Below are 26,434 nucleotides of genomic sequence, written 5' to 3'. Positions count from 1 at the left end.
TGATTTGCTTACGCCAAAGATGAGGCTGAGAATGTGTAGGAACCACCTGCATTCCTGGTGTACGGGGTTCAGGTGCATTCAGCAGGTGCTATGAAGGTGCCTGACGGTCCGAGAGGTAGAGAGGCTGCAGAATTCCCAAGAGGTCTCTGTGTCCTTGTTTTCACAGCAGTGTATGATGAGAGGTGAATAAATTATGTCTGTAGATAACTGAATTCACTTCTCTTTGGCCTGCAAGTAAGGCTACACTTCACAAGAGTCCTGTTCTCTGATGCTGTTATTGATTTAATCCAACAAGAGTTGACCGTCATTCTTCTATTTATAAAAAAAAAGAGATGAGGTAGAAGAGGCACAAATAGAGCCAGCAGCAATTAGCAAAACAATGGGATGTAACAAAATCTGTGTTCAGTGCCTCTTAGCATCAAGTCCTTTCCAGAGGTACGTGCTTTCAGAAGGTGTTTTGGCTGCACAGGGAGAGGACTTGAGAACCGCAATCTTTAATTTCTTTTCAGACCAAGTTACTTGTCAGAATTGGTTGAGGATTTCCCAAGCAACTTTTCAGACAGCTGGTCTAGGTGGGACTTCAGGTCGTTGAGGTCCTGAAGGAACTGCAGGAAACTGGCTTTTTACTGGCTGCCTGAAGGGTGGAAAACACATTTTGTGAAGTATTTCATGACTTGACACAACTGGTATTTCTAAACTGGTTCTTTGCCATTTTTAAACAGTTGCTGGTATTTATACATATATTTAACACTCTCTGCTCCTCCCTCTCCCTTGTTCTGCCCCTCTCCTTAGTAGCATTTACATGTCCTTTTCTGTTCTCTATACAAGCAGTAAAACAGCATTTCTCTTTCAAGCATTTAATCTATTTTATATCTCATGATGTTGTATGAAAAATCCTCCTAAGCAGGACATGAGACATTAGGAGCTTCACTTACAGTGATACAGCAATGTAAACACAGCAAACATGACATAAAGAAGGTTTTAAATACACAAACCTTGGACCAGGGAAATGCGATATAGTAAAAAACTCAGGACTTGATGTGGCAGGCTGGAAAAGATATCACAGAAAATCAAGATGACAAAAAACACAGTAGTTCAAAGCGCACTTAATTATTCAGTATTAAGCTAGTGGTATTTTAGAACTGATTTTCATTTCCTGTAACATTATTCTTATTCTCTTGTAACATTTTTTATTTATAATTTTTATTTTCTTTCATCCAGAGCCTGGCTGAGCAGATTCTCTGGTATTTGACCCAGAATTCAGAGTTCAATCTTCAGCTGTTCTAAATAGCAGCCTGTTCCATCCCCTATTATTCACAGCCTGTGTTGACAGGGCAGTCAATAAACCCCATACTTGCCCAAACAGAAGTCCCATCTAACACATTATAAATTATTTTAAATACTTGAAAATCCAGATGGCGTCAATGCATCAACAACCACAAAGTCATCAGTAACAATATTAGAGAAAAGGCACTGTACAATTTGGATTACTCAACATGAAATAATACAAATATGCATCTGTCTTACCTGATTATTTCTTGTATTATGACTTGGTCTGTTATTTTGCTTTGGTTGCTGCACATTGTTATCCCTGAAATAAAAACCACATCATCAGGCAAATCCCCCTGTGGTTTAACTACCTTCAGGATTCAGCATTTTTCAAGGGACTAATCTACAGCTCTGAGATCTGGGTTCTGTTTCCAACTCCATCCCTTTCTGGCCTTGGCAAATAATTTTAATGTGCTATGATAATACAATTATCAATTAGAATTAGGAAAGTATAATGTATTTTGGGAAAAACTGCTTGAGAACTGACAACTGGAGTATCTGAATTAAACTATAATACCTAATAGCAGGGTACTGGCTGTTAAACCACCTGCTACTACTAATAGCAGGGACGTCTTGTCTTTTAGGAGGTATGGAATTACTTGTATAGATAAATCATCTAACAGGCTTGTTAAATTAATCTTAAGTGTTGAAACATGCATTTGTAGTAAGTGAAATACCTGTGTTCTCTTCTACTTTTCCTGCAGAATTTTCTCTTTAGTGCATCACGCTTAATCACCGCTAAGATAGTAACGATCACTATCGGCAACACGAGGAAGAAAAAAATAAGCAGACCATCTCGAAGTGATGTATCTAGAGAAAAAGAATCGAAAACATGTAAGATAGTAATCTTGTTTAACCTCGTATTAAAGCATTTTTCCTGCTAAAACCACCTTCCTGTTCTAAAATCTACAATCTTCAATTTGTTATGGATCAAAACTAGTAACTCCACTGAAATTTAGAAAATGCTATGATCAGAAAAGCAGGATTTGGCCTTATGTTATCACATGTTCTTTCTGCCTTACCCACCCCGTGTTGTATGATATACAAACTTAACCCTTTCCTATATATTTTTTCAAGAATTCTAAAGCAGACAGATTCATTTTGCATTTGCTTACCCACAACCGATCTGCACGTTTTCTTGGTCTTTCTAAGCTATTAATAAATAGGAGACATTTGCAGACATTTCCCCTGTTTTAAATACTTAAATAAATATCTAAATATCTAACTATTTAAACAATGTAACAGTCATTCTAAGCAACTAATGTATCGCTTTTTATCTCAGACTAAACAGAGGTGAAATTCTCCCTTGGACCAACTTCCTTGATGTCTGCAAACCTACACATCAGATAATGATGTTTGTTTTTCAGGTCAGTGTGTGATTAAGCGTCTCACGCAGCAGAAAAGTAAAACAGTTGGAAAGAGACTGAAAAACCCCCTGTTAGTAGATTATTTCTCAGACAGCGGGGGCGGAATGAAGGGCAGTGTCAGGATCTCACCGATGTGAGCTGGACCACTGTCCACGCTGCCGCCGTAGCCCGAGCGGTTGCAGAACGGCGGCGCCCACCCGGAGTCGCAGTGGCAGTTCCCATTGTTGTTACACACCTACGGGCGATACAACAGGGATTAGTCAGCCCAACAACGCCTCTACGGAAGCAGCCGCTTTCAACCTCCAGTATGTTTGGACTTACACGTTAAGAATTGCATATGGAAACTAGAAATATTGCTTGGGAATAAGCTTTCCCACTCTAACATCCCAAAACACTGAGTGATACTGATACCAGGAGTTAAACCTCTGTAAAAATGAACCTTTGTTTTATTTGCCTGCAATAGACTACAGTCCAAACAACTTCTCGGTTTCACAACCTTTCGACTCCGTTTTGATTTTTCAGGGAGACATATATAAATCAGGAATCACTACTGTCCTCCTCACAGGAATATTTTCGTTTTACAATTCAGCAGCTCAGTAATATTAAAATTTCTCATCCTGGGGTGGGTTAGAAGGGGGTGGTCAGTAGGTCAGAGAGGTTCTCCTGCCCCTCTACTCTGCCCTGGGGAGACCACACCTGGAATATTGTGTCCAGTTGTGGCCCCTCAGTTCCAGCAGGACAGGGAACTGCTGGAGAGAGTCCAGCGCAGCCACCAAGATGCTGAAGGGAGTGGAGCATCTCCCGTGTGAGGAAAGGCTGAGGGAGCTGGGGCTCTGGAGCTGGAGGAGACTGAGGGGGGACTCATTCACGGGGATCAATATGTAAAGGGTGAGTGTCAGGAGGATGGAGCCAGGCTCTTCTCGGTGACAACCAACATTAGGACAAGTGGCAATGGGTTCAAACTGGAACACAAGAGGTTCCACTTAAATTTGAGAAGAAACTTCTTCTCAGTGAGGGTAGCAGAACACTGGCCCAGGCTGCCCAGGGGGGTTGTGGAGTCTCCTTCTCTGCAGACATTCCAACCCCCCTGGACACCTTCCTGTGTAACCTCATCTGGGTGTTCCTGCTCCATGGGGGGATTGCACTGGATGAGCTTTCCAGGTCCCTTCCAACCCCTGACATTCTGGGATTCTGTGATTCTCGAGGGAAATTCAGAAGAAATGTCTTTCAGCGTTAGTGCTAAGAGGTTTACATAAATTACAGATAAAAAGTGGACTTAACTTTTCAAACAGATCAGAAAAAACCAAAGCCATCTGGATGGTTATTGCTTTTATGGAGAGATTTTGTACCTGTCTATGTCTTCTAGAAACAGGGCATGAAAACAGCAGCTACTTACCCCATGGTCATTACACTTCTGCTTGACATCACAGCTGTAGCCCAGATGACTTGCATCAACACATTCAAAATCAAAACAGGCCTGGAAAAAGTAATTTTCAAATATCCTATCCTTTTATAAACATACTATATAAATGTACGTGTTTACAAGTCTACAGCTTTTGCTTAAATGTCAAGAAAAGGGGCTGAAAACATTCAGTACTTCACAATTTTATAGCTGTATTTGTCTTAGATTTTCTTAAATCTGTGGATGTATTTTGATGGAATAATGTGAATAACTGATAGCACAGTTCACTGATTTGTAGCATTATGATTTTTAAAGAGCTAATTAATTGGTTTTGTGTGTATATCTGAAAAAGCAGATTGTTTTATTATATAATATATGCCATTATATAATATGGCATACAAACAAGAGAACTATGTAATGCTTTTGAAAGTTAACTTCCCACTTGGTGAAATATCTTCTGTAATGCTGCCATGATTCATCTTACCTTCTTTTCTCCACAGGCTGTTCCATCGTGAACTTGAGCAGGATCAGGGACATCTGATCCTAAGTCAAAGTCAGAAGACCAGCATAGAACCCCAGATGCGTTATTGACAACGCTCCAAGCAGGAAGATTTTGAAGACTGACAGACGTGCACTGGAGCTTGCCACACAGACTGTGCCTGTATCGAACGAATGACACTCAGAAACAAGGTAAACGGAAAAAAAACCCCTAATATTGGTGCAAATACACCATCCAGTCAAACCTTTTAGCTTGCACTTCAGGGAATGATTATTTTAAATCTCATTCTCTAAGAGTTTGTAACAGAATGTGTGTTTTACATTGAAGATTTTAGGTTTAGCTTTTATTTGCTGGTGACTTACTGAACAGGACATTTCTTGTACACTCCACCTCTCATTCCACAGTTTCCAAATCTATCTCCTTTAATATTCGCTTTCTCAAAGCACACATCAGGTGCTTTTCGTGCCCCTGTACGAAAAACAGTGAATCTTAGTAAGCCTGTGTTAAAAATATGAGAAAGAAAAATTGGAAATGTCTGTTAGGAGACTGTAAGTCCTTTTACATTAAATTATAATCCTACCTTTTCCATATATAGCTTCGCATTGTGAATCAAAACTCTGGCACACTCCGTAGTAGCAATATGCCCTCCTGTTGTCGCATGGGTAACCGTTCATGACATAAACGTCCTCTGGGCAGTAGGCGTTGCTGCCGTTGCAGTATTCAGGTAGATCACAGAGATTCATTTTTGATCTGCACTCTGTTCCTGCCACTTTAAACTAGAACCAGAGAGAAATGCCACTCTACTTTTATTTTGCAACACAGGAAGTTCCAACATGAAACAATGACTACTGGGAACCTTTTGTGATTTTAAGAAGACAAAAATGTTTTTTCACATCAATATGTAACAAGTATCCAAAACTTCCCTCAGTTTCATATGGTGTAGCTAATACTGGTGTTATGAGGGGTGGCTGAGGGACCTGGGGGGTTCAGCTGGAGAACAGGAGCTGAGGGGAGACCTTCTGATCTCTGAACTGCCTGATAGGAGCTTGGAGCATGGAGGGGGTTGGTCTCTGCTCCCAAGTAACAAGCGATAGGACAAGAGGAAATGGCCTCAAGTTGTGCCAGGGGAGGTTTAGATTGGATATTGGGAACAATTTCTTCCCCAAAGGGTTGTCAGGCATTGGAACAGGCTGCCCAGGGCAGTGGTGGAGTCACCATCCCTGGAGGGGTTTAAAAGGCGTTTAGACAAGGTTCTTAGGGATGTGGTTTAGTGCCAGAGTTGGATTGGACTCAATGATCTTAAAAGGTCTTTTCCACCCAAAATGATTGTGTGATTCTCTGATGGAGATCACTGCTGCTGAGCCCCCCTTGCTCCTGTGTCCCAGGAGCGATAACACCGAGCTGACATTCCATTTCTGAGCTACTGGCCAGGAGTCATTAGACACAAATGCTCTGCTTACATGCTCTCTACTGGTGAATGTCATTTGATAATATGAAAATAAGAGTGCTACGATAGCTCTTTTCAAACATTAAAAAATACTAGTAATTAGTATCAACTTAGCTTAATAAAACATAACCTACCTTGCAATTTTTGCAGCACAGTCCTTGAGCGCACTGCGATCCAGGTGTGAGTTTGCAGGTTGCAGCATCACAACAAGGGTTGGTACATTCCTGGGGAACAGCCATGGACAAGGAACTAATATTTTTTACCTCAATATATAGCTAGGGAAGTACATCATTGAACCAAGTGCATGGACAAGCCAAACTTCAAACACATGGTCTCTCTTGCAGGTTCTGAGGCTGACATCCTTCTGCTCTAACAAAAACCAGCATCTGGTTTGGCTGTATTTTTTTACAAGTCATCAGAAAATCATCTGTTTTGATGTGTTGTGGCACAGGGGTTTAGGACAGCTTTACACTTTAAATGGACACTAAAAGAAGCAGAACGCTTTGGATTTTAAATAACACTTATCACCCTTACCCCATCTTATTTTCCCACTAAACTAGCAGTATGATGTAGAGAAATGTTTGTATGTTTTCGTGACTTAGAGAAGGCCTAGACAATGGAACCAGGGTTTGCTGACAGCCTCTCGATTTATTGGTGTCCTTTTTGAGACACACTTATTTTCTGAAGAACAACTCAATATATCCCATTCTTTGAAGGAATGTAAATTTACAAGAAAAATTCCTCAGATATTAATGCAAATCAGGGATACCAAAGGCCAGTATTATAGAACAAATATAATATATAACATAACAGTATCCAGTTGAATTTAATTCATTACCTGCGGTTTGCCACAGTCACATTCTTCATTATTATCAACCACATTATTACCGCAGACAGGTTCTTTGTAAACATGACTTGTTTGGGGAGGATTTCTAAGGCAGTTTCCTTGTCCATTTAGAATAAAGTTCTCAAAATCATCAGCACTGCAGGTGCTGAAATTCCTGGATCCACTGGAAAGCATGATATTATTTTTTTATTATAAATATTTTACTTACAGGAAAAAATACAACTTAAGCCCTTAAAATATCATTGATGTATAATAAATATCATGTTCCATAACACTTGAAGATCATGAGATACATAATTTTTACTTTATTTTGCATCAGAGTACAGTATTAGAAGTTAAAAATGCTATGGATAACATAAATGCATGTACTTTCCATCAGATTATCCTTTCTGGTGTCCTGTATAAAACAGGACATAGAAATTTCTTGTCTGTACCTAGGCTACAAATGGTCAATTAAAAATACTTTCCAGAAAGACATTCACCTTAACTTGGAATCCCTAAAAACTCAGGAATGCATCTTCTTATAGAAGTTTTGTCCAATGTTCAATTACTCTGATTTAGTAATACAAATGTGGGTAGATAAAATAATATAATATTTTTCTCTTAAGGGGAAGCCAAAGAACCAATGAACTGAAAGAAACATGGACCAAGAGGTTTTCTTTAAGTTAACTGTTAACACAATCTGTGTGAAGGATGCATGTTTGCACAGAACAGTGAGTATATGTAAAGCATCCTCAGCAGGTTAAAACCAACAGCAACACACTTATCATTAAAAAAAAAATCCAGATATATTTTGAGGAATTCTACAAATAAAGAATGACTAGACTGGAAAACAGATAGCATTTCAAATAAATTAAAATTATGTCAAGACCTAAGCCAGTGAATTCACCTCTTTGATTAAACTTTTCAAACAACTCCCCATTCATAAAAGTCCTTCAAGATTCATGGGAGTTTCACTATGTATAAGGCATGGTCGCTGCAGAGAAATAACAGTTATTAAGATAAAATAACTGGAAATCTTACTTATCTGTGCTGTGCATAATATAGGACGCAGGACACCTGTTATCGTCATGTTTCAGTCCGAGATTGTGCCCCAGTTCGTGTGCAACTACTGTAGCGTGACGTAACATATTGTTATGATTCAACTAATAGAGAGAATCAGTGTTAAAAAAAATGGTGAAACTAAAGAAAAGACTGTGTTTCTACCTACTGATTTATTCAAGCCACAAAGCTCTCAGAGGCTGTGAAAGCAGAACACTAAATTGTATTGCGAAGTGAAAGCAGCAAGGACAGTCTGTCACTTTTTATGTTCAGGTAGGGCCAGATTCTGCCACTCTTTGTATTCCTTCCATTAAGAAAGTCTTCTGAATAATAACACGGTTAATCAGTCATGACACTGATTTCAATGGAGTCTTCAATACCAAATGTACTGTTAAAGAATAGAATCTGCTTCTGAGCTTGTCCACATTGATATTGTAAGAACAGGAACTTCTGGAGATACTGATTCTGCCCCAAAGGTGGAGAAAAAAATAGTTTCTTACTAATTTTGCCCAATTTAAATTTTTTTACCATTGTCAGCCTTGTTGTGGGGAATTCCAGATACTTGAGAATATGGTGCATTATGTTTACTTTATACCCATGTAAGGAGTTAAAAACTACACATCATTTTGTAGCTGCATTCCCATCCGCAAAACATGGTGGTTATGAACTTTAATGATAGGAGGGTGGGATTTTCTTATGTGACCTTGAGTTAGATGAATTACAAAAGGTAATCAGAAAATGATTTCAGGACTAAATCAGCCAAGTGGACTGGAAGTGATGAAGAGAGAAATGGGGAAATGCCTTTTTAAAATATATATAAGTATAAAAATATGCGCAAGTCTTTACATAAGAAACCTCATTAAAGAAACCACATGACTCCACGTCTGGTCTCCAAGACTGGGGTGAATTGGCCAAATAGGTCAACAAAGAGCACATTCTTTAATAGGATGTTCTGGAAGGTACATCTATGGAAGCAACCTCTGGCAATAGCAACATCTACAGCTCTGGGGTTTGTAAATGCTGAGGGGAAACCCTTCCATTGCTCAGGGACCTCTTTGTCCCACCAGCAGCACATCTCTGATCTTTTAGCATCTCCTGGGTTAGTTTCTTCTGTTAACCACAACACGATGTACTTACAGTGCTGATGGAGCCTCCCTGGACTTGTGAGCAGACGGTTCCCACAAAAGCCATTCCAATGGATCCACCGTAAGTGCTTCTCCCTCTGCAACAAAAGCAGTTTGAAGGTGGTATTTCTGAATAACAACTCAATGTATCCCATTCTTTGAAGGAATGTAAATTTACGAGGAAAATTCCTCAGATATTCATGCAAATCAGGGATGCCAAAGGCCAGTATTATAGAAGAAATATAATATATAACATAACAGTATCCAGAGGTGCTGGAAGTTCATGATTTCTGCTAAAAGACGCTGATGAGTTTGCAACAAATACTGCAAACAAATTTGGGCTTCTTGATGTCAAGAAGAAATTTATCACCATATCAGGGCTTCACTGTAATTCATAATGAATATCTGGATAACACAAGTTGATAATCATGATCAATCACCTAATCTGCTGTGGCAGTGCTGCTGAGTTCACAGAATCACAGAATGCTTGAGGTTGGAAGGGACCTCTGCAGGTCATCTGGTCCACCCCCCCACTTAAGCAGAGCTACCTACAGCCACCTAGAATTGATGAACTGTGAAGAATTAATGACAGTTTCTTGTCATTTTTCCAGGTTAAAACAGTTGGGAAGCTGAATGAATTTTAATCCAGTTATATACTCATTCATATACAACCCCCAAATTATATACATTAACAACAACTGGCAGTGTGGCTGGTTTCTCCACTGAATGAGAACTTACACAATGAGATGGCCAACATCATTTCTCGATCGTTTAAGAAGCTCTTTCTGTCTCCAAGAAACGAATCTACCCAGTACATCTCCAGCTGAACCATCCATTACAGATATGTGGTTTCTATCTGTCCAGATCTCTAATCCAACCAAAACAATCTGGATGTTTAGTGCTCTATACATCTGAAAAAAACCCCATAATAATAATTAAGCTGTTTCAACTGAATTATGGAAGATTACATCAGTATTACTGAATAAGCAATACACTGAACATAGTGACTGAGACATAACGTCAGTTTCTTTGAAGCTAAATATAAAATATTTGTATTTATAAGCTAAAATATTTATAAATTATAAAATAAATAAAAATATCTATAAAACTAAATAAGGAAGGAATATATGACTAAAGGCAATCTACTGCATGAAGGTACCTAAACATTTCGTCCAGTTGCAGAAGTTGGAAAGACCATGTTCATTTATGTCCTTAGCTAATTGTCTAGAGGAGGAACTGAGAAAAGATGATCAGAGAGCTTATGGAATTGTTCACAGCACTGACAGTTTGCTCAATAAAATACTAACAAATGTGAGAAATACTCCTCTTGGAAATCTAAAACATGACGGAGACCTCACATTCCTGGAATGGTCAAAATCTGGGAGCGCACAGAAATGGTATAAAAACACTTGCATCTCTCCCTCTGCTTGCACATCTCTTCGTGATGTGACTTAAATGTGTTACAAATCGTGGTAGAGCTTCCAAATAGTTTCACAACTGCATTAGCTGTTCTTTTGAAAACTATGATAAAGTAGAAACTACTAAATCTGGGCAATTTCTCTGACCTACCCCATCAACGTAATTAATCAGCTCAACTGTTTCCTTTTGCACCGCAGCAGGATCAGATTTCTTCTGCAAAAACTGTAAAATAACGCATGAGAATGTCAGAGAAAAAAAATATTCATGAAGTAATAAAATGTATTTAGCATTGGATGATATAATTACCCTGTTGTGATCCACAACGACAAATAATTCCACATAGCTTTTCTGCGGCAGGACAGCTCGCTTCTTCTGCAATTTAGAAAACAGCCTAAGTTAACATTAACTAATGAATTCAAGGTTTTTTTGCTTATCTTACTGTTTTCATTTCATGTATTTTTAAAGCAATGATGCATTTTTAACGTGGCCTCAAAAGTCAGTTGGCCTTAGATCTCCACATAAATACCTGCACGTCAATAATTCACTCTGCTCAGACACTGGGATGCACGAGCTGAGTGGCAGCTTCATGCCTCTCACATCATACCCACACCTGTCTGGGGCAGAGCTCTGCTCTTCTGCTAAAGGATTGCGTTAAATTCCCTTTGTGCTGTTCTGTTTTAGGATTTCCTGAGCAGTTTTGGGGTCCAGGAATATGAAGGCAACAAGAAAGTCACCTGCTAGGCCAAAACCAACTGCAATGGTTCTAAGCCAAAGCAAGAGCTCTGGACACTCTTGGCTGCTGGAACAGACTGAAGAGAAGGCTTGGACTCGAGAAACAAAGGTATTTACCCTCAAAAGCTTTTCACTGATAGAGGTACTGTTGGATAAAAATGCATATTTCGCAGGCTGCTGCACAAACATCTCGTGATGAAGGCTGCCGTTCAGCACATCGCATTGGAAGGGGATATCCTGCATATCTTCTAACTGGTAAAACACGTGTTCAAATGTGCTGGATGCGTTGAGCGGCTCCATTCCATACCATTTGCCACCGATGTTGAGAATTCCTCTAATTATTGTAAAAGAATGAAAGTTATTCCCCATCTTTTTCCCTCGCACTTATGCATAGGTAAATGAATGGCAGCTGAATACTTAAAAACTATAATTGTCCGTACCACTATGCTGAAATAAATCATCATCTTAGCTTATCATAGTGTAGGGAATAAGTTCAAATGCCCAACAGGATCTCAAAAGACAAAGCAGAACTTGCTTAAAACACTCGATAGTACACAAGTGTGGGCTTTCTGAAACAATTAGCAGGAAAGCCAAATTGTTACTACATGAGTCTGGACTGTGGGTACAGAGCAAAGGGTTTATTTTAGGCCTTGTCTCTAGTCTCACTCCTAGCCCCATGCAGTTAAAGTAATCCAGCACTTTATAAAGAGATAGTTTTTAAGACAGAAAGAGCAGCTAAAAGCAATCACCAGGGTCCAATGAGGGCAACAGCAGTTTTGCACTGCTGAGTGTAGCTGGTTATAACAATTTTGCGTTTGTCCATGGCTCAGAAAGACCTGGCACATGCCCACATGCTGTACCAGAATCTTTCTGAAGCTATTATCTGTTCTCCAGAATCTCAAAACTCTATTTAGAAACAGAATTCTCTAGTTAATATCTTGCGAAAGAAAACCCTCAAAAATGTGAGTTCAAGGTAACCAAAGGATTTGAGTCTGCATCAGTTTACAGAATAGCCTAAAGGAAATATCTGTTCTGCTTAGTGAGATCCAGCGTTACCTGAAATACCAGCATGTTGAGCATTTAATTCTTCATTTAAAGGAATGCTAGAAAATGTCATTGTTTATTCTGAGTGGCATCTCACTGGGACACTGTACATGAAACGTGTGGGTGAACTTTATCACAGTTGCCTCTTACTGCTTGTCAAAAAGACATCAAACTGAACAAGGCTACTACAACCAATGAGTATATCCAAAATCCAGCTGAAGAGCCAAGCTCAGCGAACACGGGGGAGCGTGGACACGCTCCAAGCACATTCTAAATATCTGTGCAATTTGCCGTGTGTGTCATTTTGCCAACTCATATGGACTGATTCTATGGGGAGAACACCACCATCTTTTATGCTTTATTCTGGCTCCTTTATGTTTCTCAAATAAATATAATTTTCTTGTATTCGAAACACATAAAACTGTTTCAAATTGGGTCAAAACTTTTTCCACAGAATTTTCTCTTTAGAAACGTGCCCATTCCTAAGACAGAATTGTTCGCTGGAGCTTCATCAGTGTTTCTTCTACAAAGGTACCTCCGGTTGAGACATTTGCATCAAGTAATAGAGGCCTGTGTTCCACCTGTATTTAGATCATGCTTTCTCATTTTATCTTTTTCTGCGAAGGAATTTTGGAAAAGGGGAAAAAAGTGGTAGTTGAGGGAAGCTATAATACACCTAAAGAGTTTCAGCTTCATCAAAAGGTGAAATATATAGAAAAATGCAAGATAGGATGATGTTTTATCTCCAGCTGTATGATGAACAGCAACTGGTTTTTACTTTGCTACCGCACAATGAAGTAAAAAGCAAGATATAATACCTAAGGCCACCGCATGTGCTCAGAGCAAGCATCGAGCCAGCAATTCCTTCAACAGTGCCGTGGTAATAACAGTGTGGCTGAAATGCAACAAAACCACATAATTAATGACAAAAAAAGGCTGTTGCTTCAAATGCAAACTTATTTTCTGACGGGCCTTTTTATTTGCATGACATTAAGGCTGGCAAGAGTTCCCTATTCTGAAAGTAATCCCAGAGTAAAATATTGACACGAGTACCTACAATAGCATTTGGTCCCTTGGTTCTAGAAAACAACCAGCTTTTTAGTTTAACCCATCACCATTTTTTAGCAGAATCTTTTCATCTACATTGCTTGTCCTGTTCTTAAAGACTCCTCACAAGGGTTGATCTGAGAACATCTCCCATGCACTAAACACTCCATTAAATCTCACTAATCTCACATGCAGTTGAAAGTTGAAATTCAATTCAAAAGTATTTATAAGGCTTGTTTGAAACAGGACCTAAAAACTACAGAGTTTTGGTGCTGCCAGTGTACTGTTAATTGCATAGTATGCAAAGGTGACCTAATCAGGTAGCTCAAATTCAGCCTTGGCATAATCTCCTGGCATCTCCTTTCACACCTTGGAAAACAGTGATGCTGTGTCACCATAAAGAGCCAACTCCCTCATCAGACACAGAACCTCCTGTGTTTTATCAGTGGTAACAGTTAAACACAAATGCTACAAATGTGAAAATCCACAAAAGCCTCTTTTCCAGCAAATAAATTTTTTTCTGTAGATACTTGATGTGCGTCACTAGCATTTTCCTCTCTGCTGCCAAAAATGCAACCAGTTTTCATTGTCCTGTTATAGACATATGAACACACTCAGAATTAATGGTTGTGTGTTCACTTTTGCTTTGGTAACACATTTATTTGCATACGCATCCTTGTCATCCTCAGTTCTATCAAATTGTTAGTACAGCTTCAATTCATAAAGCTTGGCTTCCCTAGTTTGAGAAAACTCTGAAACAAAAGGGCAATTTTATTGTGTATGATACCTTGTTTTTTGATTGTGTTGCCTCCAGTTTCCCATTTTTCCCATAGGTATATAGCGTAAAGTCTTCGCCAACAAGCTTTCTGGAAACAAAAATAAACTACTGCTCTGTTAAAAGTCTAGAAAGCAAGACATAACTCAGGAATGCTAGTAAGTACTACATTCGGTTAAAATTCTGTTATTAAAATCCACAGATATGAAACAAAATACCTAAAAAATGAGCTGCATTTTTTGGAAAATAAGTTACTTTAAAATATTTTGACTAAAATATCTGTAGAGTAGGACCTGACCAGACGCTGTTATATCAGGGCCTGGACTATTACATGCTCAGGAATGAGGAACAACACTAAATACAAGGCTAACAACCCTCCCCCTGTTGAGCTGAATTCTAATCTTCCATAAGGATTTCCTGAACTCTGCTATCCTGTGGTGCTAATAAAAAAATAATAAAAATAAATTTCTGCACAATTATAAAAAATATTATTCCCTTCTATTTGCCAGCTAGTATCATAACAGAAACACTACATAACAGTCATTTTGTAATTAATATAATCTGCCATTTAAATGGTTTCTTCTGATTGTTTTCATGCTCTATGCACCTAAATCCCAAGACGGAATGATTTCTTAGAACACGCTACCACATACTTATTTTTCTTCAGTTTGAGGAGGTACGTTCCATTTCTGGTTTTAATTGAGTAAGAGAGATTGTCATCTGAATGCTCCTGAAAACAGAACGAAAGATACCACTTAATTAGGTGATTTTCTACTTGGTTCTGTCAGTTCCATGTTTTCTTTGACAAGAGAAGTCCAACTAGTGTGTGTGTCTTCAGTATTAACCAGATTTACAAAACACACAATCCTAACCCTTGTGCCTTTAAAGTCTCCGCAACACACTCGACGTTCTTCCCTATGGAAAGTTTAAATTCAACTAAGCTATAAATTTTAATGTAGAAGACAACGAAAAAGTACACAAAGTACATGAGAAATTAAATGTATCTGCCATTAGAGATTTGTAGAGGTGATGTAGAAGATATAAAGTCCACAGAAAGAATGGAAATATAAAATTTGTGGTATTAAAAGGACAAAATAGAAGTGTTAGTAAAGCTAAACCTAGTAAAGTTAGACCTAGACTACCATGCTATATTCTCTAGGCTCAGGAACAGATTGTCCTGGGACGCTGGTGGAGGGGAGGCAGATGCAGTTGGGATGAAGGTGGCTGGACTCGGTTCTCCAAGAAGGGCACAACCCACGTACCCACCCTGTGCCCAACTCCCACGTCGTGTTTCGTGACCCTCCTTAGGTAAATGAGCAGCAGCCGGATGAACGACTCACAGATTCTCCCTTCCTTAATCGGTTTGCACACAGATGACTAATGCTATTTCATCAGCAGTTACTTCACTAATGGAACTCGGTATCTGGAACAATGCAAAGTTACCTCAGAACTCAAGAATTAAGACTCAGGTGTTTTTCTTTTAACTCATTCATTTAACCTGTGCGACTCTGCTGGACCATTTCTACAAAGCGAGCATCAGCCCTTTATGTGACCAAGTACAATGAGCAAAAGAACATACACAGCATGGATGTTAAAGGTCAAGTTCAACATCTAATCTGACTCAGAGGAAATGGAATTATTCATGTTCCTCCCCACTTACAAAGCTGTTACCAGGACTAGAAGTTTGAAAGGCGTTCACTTAGAGTGAAATCAGAGACCTTTGTGGGAACAAATTCACTCTGAACTACTTGAAAACACTTAAGAATCTGAAGAGATAGTGCACATTCCTTCACAAAATTATTCTATATATACCATACATTGTGTGTGTCTGTAATATAGGACAGTAGAAAGACATCAGAAGAAGAATTCAGATAGAGTAACAAACCTCATGAGGAAATGAGTGATGTTTCTCTCTGCCCGTCAGACCTCGAGGAATAACTATTTCTAATGTAGAAAGTCTGGATGTCTGTTCAGAAGATGCACCTAAAAATAAAGTTTGAAATTTCTAAAGAATCGGAAAGGATAAGTGAGACATTTTGTTGGCATCTGCCCAGTGCTCATTGCCAAAAGTCCTGTCCGATCCGGCCATAAATGGAGAACGAGCAATTTCCCCTGTACGGGACCAGTGCTGCCCATGCTCAGTTCGGTCTGTTCTGTCTCTGCCAGAGTTGTTGCATTATGCTGGGAAAAGTCACATAAATCAATGTTTTCATTCATGGCCAACTTAGTTTTCATTTCTCACTGTTTAAACTAAATAGATATGGCCTTGTGTATTTACTTTCCGTATACAGATACGTTTTCAATGCGTAGAAATGCTGTTTTGACCATAATCAAGGTTAATGACTACACCCCCCAAAACAACCTGCACATTCAAGGAAAACTTTTCCTAAACTGGGTGTCCAAATCTTGGCTTTGACTCTTAGTCTTAGTTACAAACTGATTTTTAAAAAAAGTAACTTCAGGTTAAAGCTGGGGACTATTGGAGCATGCAAAGAAAAACTATCAACACAATCTTAATTCTCCTATAGTCTTACCTGGATGATTGATTTTGTAACTTCATCTATCATTTTTGAACATGTTTTCTTCCATGACTTACACTTTTAACTTGATGTACCACAGAAAATTTATGCAGGTACCTTCTCTGTCCACCCATCTGCCCCCTCGCAGTATTTTTTGAAGTAGCTGGCCATGCTAACATCTCACATAGAATTAATTTCCTTCAAGCTTTGTGAAATCACTTCTTTGGTGCTGATCTGTAAATCTACAGCAGGGCTGCCTGATGGACATGTAGTACAAATCCTTTGATCCAGCTTTGCCAGGATGTTTCAGAACTTGCCAGACAGGAGAATATTGTATTTCCAGGAGAATAAATACAGTCCCTAAATACCCTGGGGAATGTTTTTTACTGGTTACAGTGCCATTTGCTGTGGTCTTGCCTTCCAGCTGCTGTTAGATCCTGCACTTGCTCATCTTCTCCCTGTTGCTCCTGCCTCTACTTCTGTCCTTTTCTTGATTTAATCAACTCCCCCTTTGGCCCTCTCCTTCCATTTAAATCCCTTTATTCCTCTTCCTCCCCGCATTGCCCTGAGTGAGGAATACTAATGGTTGTCCTCTGGATATAATTCTGCCACCTGCTGCCTGTATCATCTTGGTTCACCACGCTGCCCCTGCCATTGCCTAACGCTGCATTCTGTTTGTTCCAGTGACAATCAAACCTCCGAAAAGGTTTATAGCCTTTTCCATTATATCAGAGTTATCTCCAGAGCATCACGCTAATGCAGGAAGCTAAAGATAAGAAGTCTGTTGAGTATCTGGTTTCAGGTAAACAGTTATATAAAGATGAAAACAACCTCCAGTGACACTTTAAAAAATTGTGTGAACTTGGATTCATAGAATCATAGAATCATTTTGATTGGAAGAGACCCTCGGGATCATCGAGTCCAACCATAACCTAACTCTAGCACTAAACCACGTCCGTAAGAACCTCGTCTAAATGCCTTTTAAACCCCTCCAGGGATGGTGACTCCACCACTGCCCTGGGCAGCCTGTTCCAATGGCTGACAGCCCTTTCTGGGAAGAATTTTTTCCTAATATCCAACTTAAACCTCCCCTGGAACAACTTGTCTTGTCTGCTCATCAGTCTGGTTTAAGAGTATTCACTTCGGTCAACAGAGACACAACCATTGCTTTTAAACAGGTTACAGAATAAACAATAACATGGGCTTTAATAACAAAAATGTTAATTTTTCTTTTATAAGGAAACAAAGAGATTTCTTCTCAGTTATCGTTGCACAAAGTCACCCTCAGCTGCCCATGTTTCATTCATCATTGCAAAGAAGCCAGAGGATCACCCATTCAAAGCAAGGAGGAGGATTCTTCAGTGTAATGATGATCTCTACCTATTAGATAACATCAGGATTTTTAAAAGCCAGATGCAGGCAGCACACGTTTATCATTAAGGTCTGCCATTGCAACCAAAATGTGGAAGGTGCTATTAGCAAACAGCTCTGCAAAGAATATCAGCACTCAGTATTTACTTCTGACTTTGCTCTTAATTTGCAATAGTTTTGTTATCTAAATCACAGAATCCATTCTGTTTCATGAATTAAATGTATGTTGAACTAACCGTGGAAATGCAGTTCTCATAATTTAAATTCTGACACCTGAAAGCAGGAAACTTTTAATGCAAGGCATAAAAATATCACTTGCTAAGAAATGTTTTGGGTGTCGTATCTACATCTAAAATCAGAAGCCAAATCATAAATGGAAATGAGTTAATGAAGAACTAAACCAAAACTGTAGGAACTTCCTTCATGTTACTGAAGATCAAAATCTTTCTCTCCAGGCTTTATTGTTGATGAGAGGGACAATAACTGCAGTTGTCACAACCAGTGTCCTGTAGGGAAGATGATGTATTTATGTACCTACTACATCCTGGGGAAAAAAAAAACCACACACAAAAAGCTCAACTATAAAAAGCTTCAACCTATAATCTTTTCCAGACATGTTTTTCTTGAAGAGGATTTTCTCAATTAACAAGTCAGCTAATAAGCTAATACCTGGGGAGAGCTGTGACTCGATTTGAGAGTCATTTACAGTCCGGACCGGAGAGTACAGAAACTTTCTGAATATGTAACAAAAACGGAAAGCTTACCTTTTATCCAAAAAGGTTTCCCAGTTAAAGTGAGTCCAAAAGTGAACAAAACCAGGCTGTGTTTTAACATGATTAGATTTCCCGGAGAAACGACGCCAGTATCCAAGCAGACACTGTGTACCCTGCCCTCGGCTGCAGAACTAGAAGAACAAGAACTGCCTGCTCGGAAGGTAAACAACAGAAAAAGCTCCCCGATACCTCATCTGTGCTAAGGAAATGGGAAGGAAAATCTAATCCATTAGGCTTGCGAAAAAAACCCACAAACTGGTTAGACAGCTTAAGGCAAATACAAAGCAGCACACTCTGAAATGCTGATTGGAGAAAGGGCAGCAACCCCTGCCAGGATCAAGCTGGTTTGTTCTGAAGGACTTTGATACCACGGTGAGATCATAGGAGATTAGAAACTTAAAATATTGCTACTCATAGATACGTTGTTTAGGAGGTTTAGTCCGGCTATTGTCAGCTCAGTAAAAAACCTCTAGTACAAACCAATCTACTCTCTGAAATGTCAGCTTCTTAGTTTTCAATGTTTTCATCTCTACTTTAAAAAATACAATGCATATGAACACACGGAAATCCCGCAAACACATGGAAATCCCCAAAACAGGGATTTTACTGAGTCTCTTCTATGTTAAAGATCATTCTTCTCACTAAAAGGCGTTAATTTTGTGCAGCTCATCGCTCTTCCAGGATCAAATAATCTTCTGAGGCATCATGCACCTCGTTGTCACCCAAAGCGGAAAATAAACACTTCTAAAAGTGGATGCATTTGCAATGCATTTCAGAAGTCTCAAGCACATTTAGAAACTCAAAAAGGAGACTGAGACAGTTGTCATGCTACAACATTTACATTAATTAACTTTAATTCATTCACTAATTGAAACAAAGCAAATCCATTTTTTCCATTGCTAGTAAATCGCATAAAACAACAGCTTCTGTGACATAGAGCAGAGATGCCAACTACATTTGCAATATTAGCTTATACAAAGCCTGTCCAAGTCCATCTCTCTGTTTTCACAGACCTAAATAATGCCCCTCACCCGAGCACCAAGAACTCGATATCCGTGTTCCCTGGTTTATGTCTGTACCGCGGTATCAGGAGCAGCTTCCCCCGAGTCCAGAAGCTGGGATCCTACTGAAAATTAAATGAACTCAATCTTTTATTTATAGTCTCTCTCCGTGCAAGCCAGAGAATTGCGTTGCTCCACATTTTGCTGTTTTATCAAGTTCCGTAGTGCTGAGAGGCTTTTGAGGCTTTTCCATCTCTCCAAGAGAGCTTTGTTTTATTAGAAAAAAGACTAATATTGGCATTATGAGGGGTGGCTGAAGGACCTGGGGGGTTCAGCTGGAGAACAGGAGCTGAGGGGAGACCTTCTGATCTCTGAACTGCCTGAAAGGAGCTTGGAGCATGGAGGGGGTTGGTCTCTTCTCCCAAGTAACAAGTGACAGGATGAGAAAAAATGACCTCAAGTGCCAGGGGACGTTTAGGTTGAATATTGGGAACAATTTATTCCGGGAAAGGACTGTTGGCATTGGAACAGGCTGCCCAGGGCAGTGGTGGAGTCACCATCCCTGGAGGGGTTTAAAAGGCGTTTAGACGAGGTTCTCAAGGACACGGTTTAGTGCCAGAGTTGGGTTAATGGTTGGACTCGATGATGTTAAAGGTCTTTCCCACCCAAAATGATTCTGTGATTCTCTGATGGAGATCACCGCTGCTGAGCCCCCTTGCTCCTGTGTCCCAGGAGGGATAACACCGAGCTGACATTCCACTTCTGAGCTACTGGCCAGGAGTCATTAGACACAAATTTTCTCCGTACATGCTCTCTACTGGTAAATGTCGTTTGATAATGTGAAAATATGACCTTAAGCATCTTTTCCAACCAAAACGATTCTAAGATTTGCCCACACCGCGGGTGTTATTTCCACCAGACCGCCCCCCGTGTCAGCCCTTGCTCCCCGCGGGAGGGCGAGGGGCTCTCCCCCGCCCTGGGGGCCGCGGCGGGGCAGCCCCTGGCGGGCAGGCTCCGAGCAGCGGGACGCCCGTATCCAGCCACCGACCGGCCCTGCGCGCCGCCCCTCCCCGGGGCCCCGCCGCCGCTCTCCGGGGCGCCGCCCCAGCCGCCCATGCGCAGAGCTTCGTTCCCGCCGCTTTGCGCAGGCGCTGTCCCCGGCGGCCGCCGCTGCGGGCTGGCGGCGCCGTCCCGGCGGGGTCGCGATGGCGAGCGGCCGCTCGGCGGAGGAGGTGGCGGCCGCTGACCCGGCCGGGCCGTGCGCTGTGTCCGTGCGGTGCTCCTGGCCCTGCGCGCCGCCCCACGGGCTGGCCCGGGCGCTCTGCCTGCGGGGAGACGCCAGGTAAGGGGCGGCGGAGGGTTCAGTTCAGTTCGGCTCGGGCGGCTGCGGGCAAGCGGGCGGTGTGCGGGGGGCCGGGCGGGGGCTGTGCGGGCGGCGCGGCGGGAGCGGGCCCGGCGGGGTAACGCGGCCGTGGCGCTTCCCCCGCAGCAGCGAGGCCGTGGTGGTGGAGCGGCGGGCGGGCGGCGGCGAGGAGCCCTGCGAGCTGCAGCTGGAGTGCCGGCCGCCCGGGGAGATGGTGTGCGTCGGTGTCCTGAGCGAGGCGCGGCACATGGAGGTGTACGTGGGCGAGGAGTACTGCGGGACCGGCCGCGGACAGAGCCTGGGCGCCGCCTGCGCCACGGGGTGAGTTTGCTCCGGGACCCCGAACACCGGCTGGCCCGTCGCTGTGAATCACAGGATGGTTTGGGTGGGAAGGGACCATCAAAGCTCCCCCAGTGCCCCCCCTGCCATGAGCAGGGACATCTTCACCAGCTCAGGTTGCTCAGAGCCCCGTCCAGCCTGGCCTGGGATGTCTCCAGGGATGGTTCATCCAGCACCTCTCTGGCCAACCTGGGCCAGGCTCTCACCACCCTCAGTGTAAAAAATTTCTTCCTCATGTCCAGCCTGAATCTCCCCACTTTCAGTTTAAAACCATCACCCCTTGTCCTATCACAGCAGGCTCTGCTAAAAAGTCTGTCCCCATCCTTCTTATCACCCCCTTTAAGTATGGAAAGGCCACAATGAGGTCTTCCTGGAGCTTCTCTTCTCCAGTCTGAACACCCCAACTCTCAGCCCATCATTCCCTGTCCGTATCTGAGGTGCTGCTCCTGGTAAACCCCTGATATCTGCACCATGAAAACCACCCACCTTGGGCTTTCCTGGAGGTCTGTGCAAAACTGGTGAATGGGGACAGGCACCACGGTCCTGGGAGAACTCCATGGTTGGACTCGATGATCTGAGGGTCTCTTCCAGCTGAAAAGATTGTGTGACTCTGGTTCTAACCCTGGTGTGCTCCTCACAGCTGCTGGTGGCTCGCAAAAGTGCTGCCTCTTTGATAAAGATACAAGTCTGCGATTATGCTAATAGTTACTTTTTCTTCTTTTGTAATTAGTGAAACGTTTAATTCAGTAAGTTGTGAAGTGCCACTGAAATTTTGTTGTGTAAGACTACAGAGGGAGTTAGGACAGGTGCAACTCTCCTGTATTGTTTAGTCTTTTTAGCCAACAGATCTGCTTGTCTCTTCAGCAGATCTCTCTTAGGTGATCTTTACCAAAAGATCTCGTTTCTTTGATAAATAGTCATCTCACACTTAAAGAGCAAGAGAGAAATTAAAAGATTTGTTTGCCCCTTCCATCCGTGCTTTTTCAGGGGCCCTAAAGCAATGTCTTTTTTGTTTAAGTCACTACATGGCACATCTGCTGCTTAATTAGCTAAATAAAAACAACCAACTCAGAGCCTCAGGGATGGTGTGTGAGTAACATACTAAGCCTCAAAAGCTTCTCTAGTAGGTAATGTACATATGCATACAAATCCTTTTGTATATATGTGTCCAGTAAGATTCAGTACAAGTTGGGTATATGCATTGAAACTGCTATACCACATTAGAAATATGTTCCAGTCAGACTTGGTTTTTATGTAAATATTCACCGATATAGTATATTTCTACTAAAGAGAAAAGTACTTCTTATAGTGATGTCTTAGCTTGTTTATTTTATTTTTTCAGGGAAACTGACAAGGTTACTTTATACAACAAGTACCTTAAGTTCGAATGCCCTGCAACCTCCTGTAGAATTAAGGTAGGGAGTTTAACATAACTGTTTTATTTTGTCTTTTTAATCACTTAATTGACTAAATTGCTTTGCTCTTAGTCAAACTATTGTTTTTATACACTTTGTCACTTCATATAATCCGTTAAAAATGTGTTAGATGATGGGCGCTTTGTCTTGATGGCAGCGTTCTCCTTTTAAATTTGTATCGCCGTTTTCTTTTTATGAAGGCTTAATATTTATATGAGAAAAAGAATGACCTCCTAGAGAAAAAAACCCTTCATAAAGCAGATAAACTGCAAGTAATCAATTAGAACTGTTAACTCTGATGGGGTTAAATAACCTTATGGAAGTCTGTATGGTCACTGCTCTTAAGGCCTGATGTATCTTTGGGTTGTTCACCTCTGTTCCCATCAGAATTTTCTGAGGAGTAATAGCAAGGAGAAATCAGCTTAATTTCCCTGGAAAGGCATTTGGCATTGTTTTTCCCTTGTCCCATACATACAAATAAAACACGAAACTACTTTTCTTTCCTAACCAAAATATTTTTCTTCCTTCTTGCAATAGCTGCTCTCCATTGGTGAGAAACAAAGAGTGCTCATCAGTAAAATAGTTGTACAAGTGAAAACAGTGTCTGCAAAACTAGCAACTGATTTTCCTTCACTAGGCTCGAGCATAGATCTAGACAGGGTGCAAATGATAATGGAATCCATGGGGTCCAAGTTGTCTCCTGGTGCTCAGCAGCTCATGGACATGGTCCGATGTCAGCAGAAAGTAAGTCCTGGTGCTTCTCCTTAAATGTAGGTAGTGCTGCTCTGTGACCTTGCCTGCTGTAACAGTTAAACGTGTTCCCAATTGATTTGGTGAAAAAGATTTTTTTTTAAATTATTTTTAATTTTTAACCCAGACTTTTTGCTTGTTTAATCCTGGTTTAGCTCTTGCCCACCTTAAATAAGGAGTGCAATGAATAAAGCTTCAGGAATCGCTGTGCATACACCAAGTGCAGACTTAAGAGCTCTGTATCATCAACGTTTCAGACTTCACTGCCACCCTGCCTCTCTTTTTGTTGGTGTCCCTTGTCAGTAGTGGGTGCATTCCCTGTAATGTTTGGGGTGTAGGTAGATGGGCTGGTTTGTCCCCTTTCTTGTCACTAAAAGCACGTTGCCTTCAACTAAAGGGAATGTGCTCTTTCAGAGCATTTGTTTGATTTGGATCCTAATCCTGCCTACTTCAGGCTATTTAAACAGAATCCTGAATCCATCTGATGTTAATAATGCTCAGTCCTTGGACACAGCGTGGTAAAAATGACATCTGTAAATCTGTTTTGTGACTTAGAGACTGACAAGATAATTAACACATAATACGTACAGGGAAAATCTTTTCCTGTGCTTTTTCCTAAGAGTACAATTCACAACTGCTTTAAAATCTTTACATCACACTAGTAGAATGCTATAATTATTAAGAGTTATAAAGTACCTATCGTTATATAATTTCCAGTGTGTTTTAATACTTAAATATTAATTGTGTTGTTTTTCATCCCATCAGAACAGTTTACCTTTTGGAGACAAACTGAAATGGATCTTTGGGAAAAACTCAGACTTTGGAGGTGACCTTGCAGTAGATGGGTTGCACAGTGCAGCTCTTTGGCCATCACCAGATCAACCAGCCAGTGAACCTTTGCCTGGTAAAAACCATTTAACAAGTGAAACAGCCTATGAAGACTTAAAAACTGGTCATGATCCGAACACACAGGTACCTGAAGGAGAGAATACTTCTGATTCTGAAAGACTTACTACCCAGCAGAACACAGTTGACCTCAGAAGTTATTTTAAAGCCATGGGATCTTTGCATACGCAGCAACAAGCGAGCGAAACCCCAAGTGTAGCCAATCCACAGGTTCTTCTTCCTTTTCTTCAGAACTTGTGCAGTCAGGTCAATCATCTTCGGCTAAAAGATGGTGAGAGGCGTTTTGGTAAAAATGTGGTGACTAAAGAGGAAGGCATTCAGTGTGACGGGTAAGTAAAGTTTGGTACGCTTATTAAATTAGTGGTTTATTTATTCACAAGTTTTAAAAAATAAAATACATAATGTATTTTATTCTCATTAACAACAATAGCGAGTCTTAAAATGCGTGTAAGGCTGTGTGGCGATGAACGTGATTAAAATCAGTTTTCCAGATGAGCTGCTTGAATATAAGAGTTTTTTCAGAAGAAGTCATACCATTTGTTGTTACTAAACCGTTTGTCTTTTGCCTCCAGGTCACCTTTTATGATTTCAAACAAAAGTATAGTCTTTCTGCAATTTCATATACATAGAGTTTGTCTTTCTCATCTAAATTTTCATTTTGGCTCCTAAATCTTAGCTCCAGTTTTTCACAGCATGTGCCACGATCTTTCTGCTGTACTTATTTAATCTCATCCCACTGATCTTTCCTGTCCCTCCTCATTTCTTGGCATTTACGTTGTGGTAGTAGCAGTGCACCCAGTTTGGTGCCTGAGGAACAGTGGAAGTGGTGAGATGTAGGAATTGGGATTCTAATAAAGCCTGAATATCTCCAGCTCCTGGGAAAGTGCGGTGTTTTGAAAGAATTGCATAGTTTGTATAACTCTTGAAACACTTTAGGTGGGAAGAATTTGAACTCAGTGTATACTGTTGAGTTGTGTGGATTTTGTTTTACATAACTAAGCTGCCTAATGTGTGATTGAGCCTTTGAAAAAATAAGGTTGAAAAATTACTATATACCCTAGCATGTTTATAGAAAAATTCTGAGATTGCAAATGTGACAAGCGAGGTATTTCACTAGTGCTGAAAACCTAATACCTTCCAAAGCTTATTGTCTAATAAATGAGGCTTTACATTTAAAAGAAGTTCAAGTGTCCAGGTCTCTATCATGCCCCTTGTCATTAGAAATGGATTATACTTATTCTTATATTTGCTCTTTTCACAGAGTAGAACAACAGCCTATTTGCTCCTATTTGGAAAAGATCATCTCAAAAAATATGGATCTGATGGAGAGAAAACTAATGGACTATATCGATCGCCAGATCCAGGCTCTTCAGACACATATAGATAATAAAATGGTTCTCTTAATGGACTTGGTTCAGAACTCAAAGCCAAACAAAATTTCACAAGCACACTATGATTCTAACGAAGGGTTTTCTAATGGGGAGAGATAGATGTATATGGATATAGGACTTCAGTGTAAGTACTTCAAGGGCAATTATACTTTACAAAGCTTAGTATTTATGGAGTTGTAACTGTAAAGAACCTCAGTGTTGTTTACTTGCATTTTGTTACTGTAATTCTATCCACTATTGTACACAGTTGTTAGTTTTATGGAAGATCTTAAGAATGTGTTTTTTTCCTAAATGCAAGAATTTTGTATGCCCTTTGTGGCTTATTTATTTAAAGCGCATTGCTAAAAGCCGTAGGAAACACAGTTCCAGTTTGAACAACGGAGAAGTACTCTAAATAAACTGAATTACAGTGTATCTTTTTACCTGCATGTAATCGTTTCACTTTTTTGTTGTCTTCATTTCTTTGATGTGTAACGTGTTAACAGTAGAACCAAACGTAGTTTCTTTGTGCTTTTGGTTTATTTTCATGGCTC

At 40.6% G+C, this 26,434-nt stretch overlaps 2 protein-coding genes across 3 annotated transcripts; one reads left to right on the top strand and one right to left on the bottom strand.

The window, feature by feature from the left end:
• Positions 1–555: 555 nt before the first annotated feature.
• Positions 556–18,797, bottom strand: LOC309439893 (disintegrin and metalloproteinase domain-containing protein 9-like; the record flags this gene model as incomplete). The annotated part of the gene is made up of 22 exons (XM_082053061.1): positions 556–630; positions 992–1,048; positions 1,528–1,591; positions 2,007–2,139; positions 2,826–2,931; positions 4,093–4,173; positions 4,583–4,757; positions 4,960–5,065; positions 5,178–5,373; positions 6,179–6,268; positions 6,883–7,054; positions 7,915–8,036; positions 9,070–9,154; positions 9,795–9,967; positions 10,626–10,697; positions 10,782–10,847; positions 11,325–11,541; positions 13,070–13,146; positions 14,086–14,164; positions 14,727–14,803; positions 15,959–16,056; positions 18,728–18,797. 22 exons carry the CDS (start codon positions 18,795–18,797, stop codon positions 556–558), a joined length of 2,391 nt encoding a protein of 796 aa, XP_081909187.1.
• Positions 18,798–20,892: 2,095 nt separating this feature from the next.
• LOC309440769 (ATPase PAAT) lies at positions 20,893–26,329 on the top strand. Of its 2 annotated transcripts, XM_082054852.1 has the most exons (6): positions 20,893–21,079; positions 21,227–21,421; positions 22,782–22,854; positions 23,392–23,598; positions 24,370–24,839; positions 25,772–26,329. In XM_082054852.1, the coding sequence occupies exons 1-6, from the start codon at positions 20,943–20,945 to the stop codon at positions 25,998–26,000; spliced, it is 1,311 nt and encodes a 436-aa protein (XP_081910978.1). In that variant the 5' UTR covers positions 20,893–20,942; the 3' UTR covers positions 26,001–26,329. The 2 variants fall into 2 exon arrangements, with proteins under 2 accessions (XP_081910978.1, XP_081910979.1); XM_082054853.1 differs by lacking the exon at positions 21,227–21,421.
• The last annotated feature ends 105 nt before the right edge of the window (positions 26,330–26,434 follow it).

Source organism: Streptopelia decaocto (assembly GCF_964273445.1).
Source record: "Streptopelia decaocto genome assembly, chromosome: 5".
In the NCBI taxonomy this organism is placed as follows: domain Eukaryota; kingdom Metazoa; phylum Chordata; class Aves; order Columbiformes; family Columbidae; genus Streptopelia; species Streptopelia decaocto.
Note: the sequence above shows the minus strand (reverse complement) of the source record. Positions and strands in the feature narration are given on the sequence as shown.